At 49.9% G+C, this 1,282-nt stretch overlaps 1 protein-coding gene; it reads left to right on the forward strand.

The window, feature by feature from the left end:
• The first annotated feature begins 510 nt into the window (after window positions 1-510).
• GSTUM_00007147001 (uncharacterized protein) lies at window positions 511-1,068 on the forward strand. XM_002839217.2 has 1 exon: window positions 511-1,068. Exon 1 carries the CDS (start codon window positions 620-622, stop codon window positions 827-829), a length of 210 nt encoding a protein of 69 aa, XP_002839263.1. The 5' UTR covers window positions 511-619; the 3' UTR covers window positions 830-1,068.
• The last annotated feature ends 214 nt before the right edge of the window (window positions 1,069-1,282 follow it).

Here is a 1,282-nt window from a genome sequence, read left to right on the forward strand (position 1 = left end):
GGCTCTTCTAACTCGGTAGGGCACCCAGCATTAACATCTCTGGTCGTATTAATTTGTGCCCTCCTGCAGGTTGGGAGGTATTGCGCCGTGGCGGTTAGTATCGTACAGTAGTGCTCTCGTGTTCCGAATGTTGATCGATCAGAAGAGGAAGGATACCGGTAGCTCATCCGGTCGACTGCTGATTGATCAGTTGTGTTGGTTAGTGGATATGTGCATGTCGCAGGTGCTACAGGTTTGCATTCCCTCCGTGGCACGGCGGTCATACAGAGCTAGCGAGAGGTGGCGGGAGGTACGGATTGGGATATAATATCGTAGCTTCATCGTATCGGATCGTATCGTGCAAAGATTATGAGTCGAAGATTAGAACCGAACGCCAATCTCAAAAACCATGTGCTACAGTACTTACCCCACCACCACCGCCCCCATCCATGGTCTCGTAGAGTAACTTAGTTGGAACATGATATATAATCTCCCCCTCCATCTACCTCCTCGCTATCAAAGCAATCAATCCAAATATAAAGACATTGCGGAAGTTGCCAGTGCCCACCTCTACTCCTAGGCACTCCCTCCTCCCTTTTTTTTCCCTCTTTAAGAACAAGCTCCCACAGCACAAAACATAATGTCGGAAAAACATACCTCCGGCGCCGCCTCCACCACCTCCACCTCCACAACCTCCACTATAAAATCCGCTTTTCAAAAACTTCTAGCGAAGGCGCCCTCCTCCTCGCCTGTGCGGGATCCGGGTACTGACATGGCGGGGCCGGGTCCGGCGGAAGAGAAGACAAGAGCGCTGGAGGCGAGGGTTGCGTATTTGGCGCATAGGTCTTAGAGAGACTAGGGGAGCAGGTGGTGGTGGGTGGGAGGACGGGGTAAAGTCGGTTGGCGTTTATGTTGTGGTGGGGTTTTTTTCTCTGTAGTTGGTTGGTTGGGAGGTCTTGCTTTCTTGGTTACTGGAGGGGGTGCATGAATAGGCGGTGGGTGGGTATGAATGTGCGGATGGAAAGACGAATGTACTGTATTGCTTGTGTGTTGTGCATGTAAGGAGATTCCTCCGCTAGTGATTGACGATGTTGTTATTCCAAGGAGTCCAGTTATATAGCACTGAGCCATTCGTGAAAGGAATGTTCAAAAAGAAACTATTCGGAAGGTCTTTCTTTTTCCGCACCAAAATTGTTCCCAAAACTATCCTGAGGGCTTCAGTACACATTACCCACCTACCGACCAATATCCAAGAATCCCAGTACCGATTGTTGGAAGTTCTAGATGGGCGTTGGATAACTGC

This window comes from Tuber melanosporum, assembly GCF_000151645.1.
Source record: "Tuber melanosporum whole genome shotgun sequence assembly, scaffold_32, strain Mel28".
Classification (NCBI taxonomy): Eukaryota; Fungi; Ascomycota; class Pezizomycetes; order Pezizales; family Tuberaceae; genus Tuber; species Tuber melanosporum.

Bases quoted from the DNA above. Each gene is read 5' to 3' on its own strand.
- GSTUM_00007147001 (XM_002839217.2), top strand. From the start codon at position 620: ATGTCGGAAAAACATACCTCCGGCGCCGCCTCCACCACCTCCACCTCC.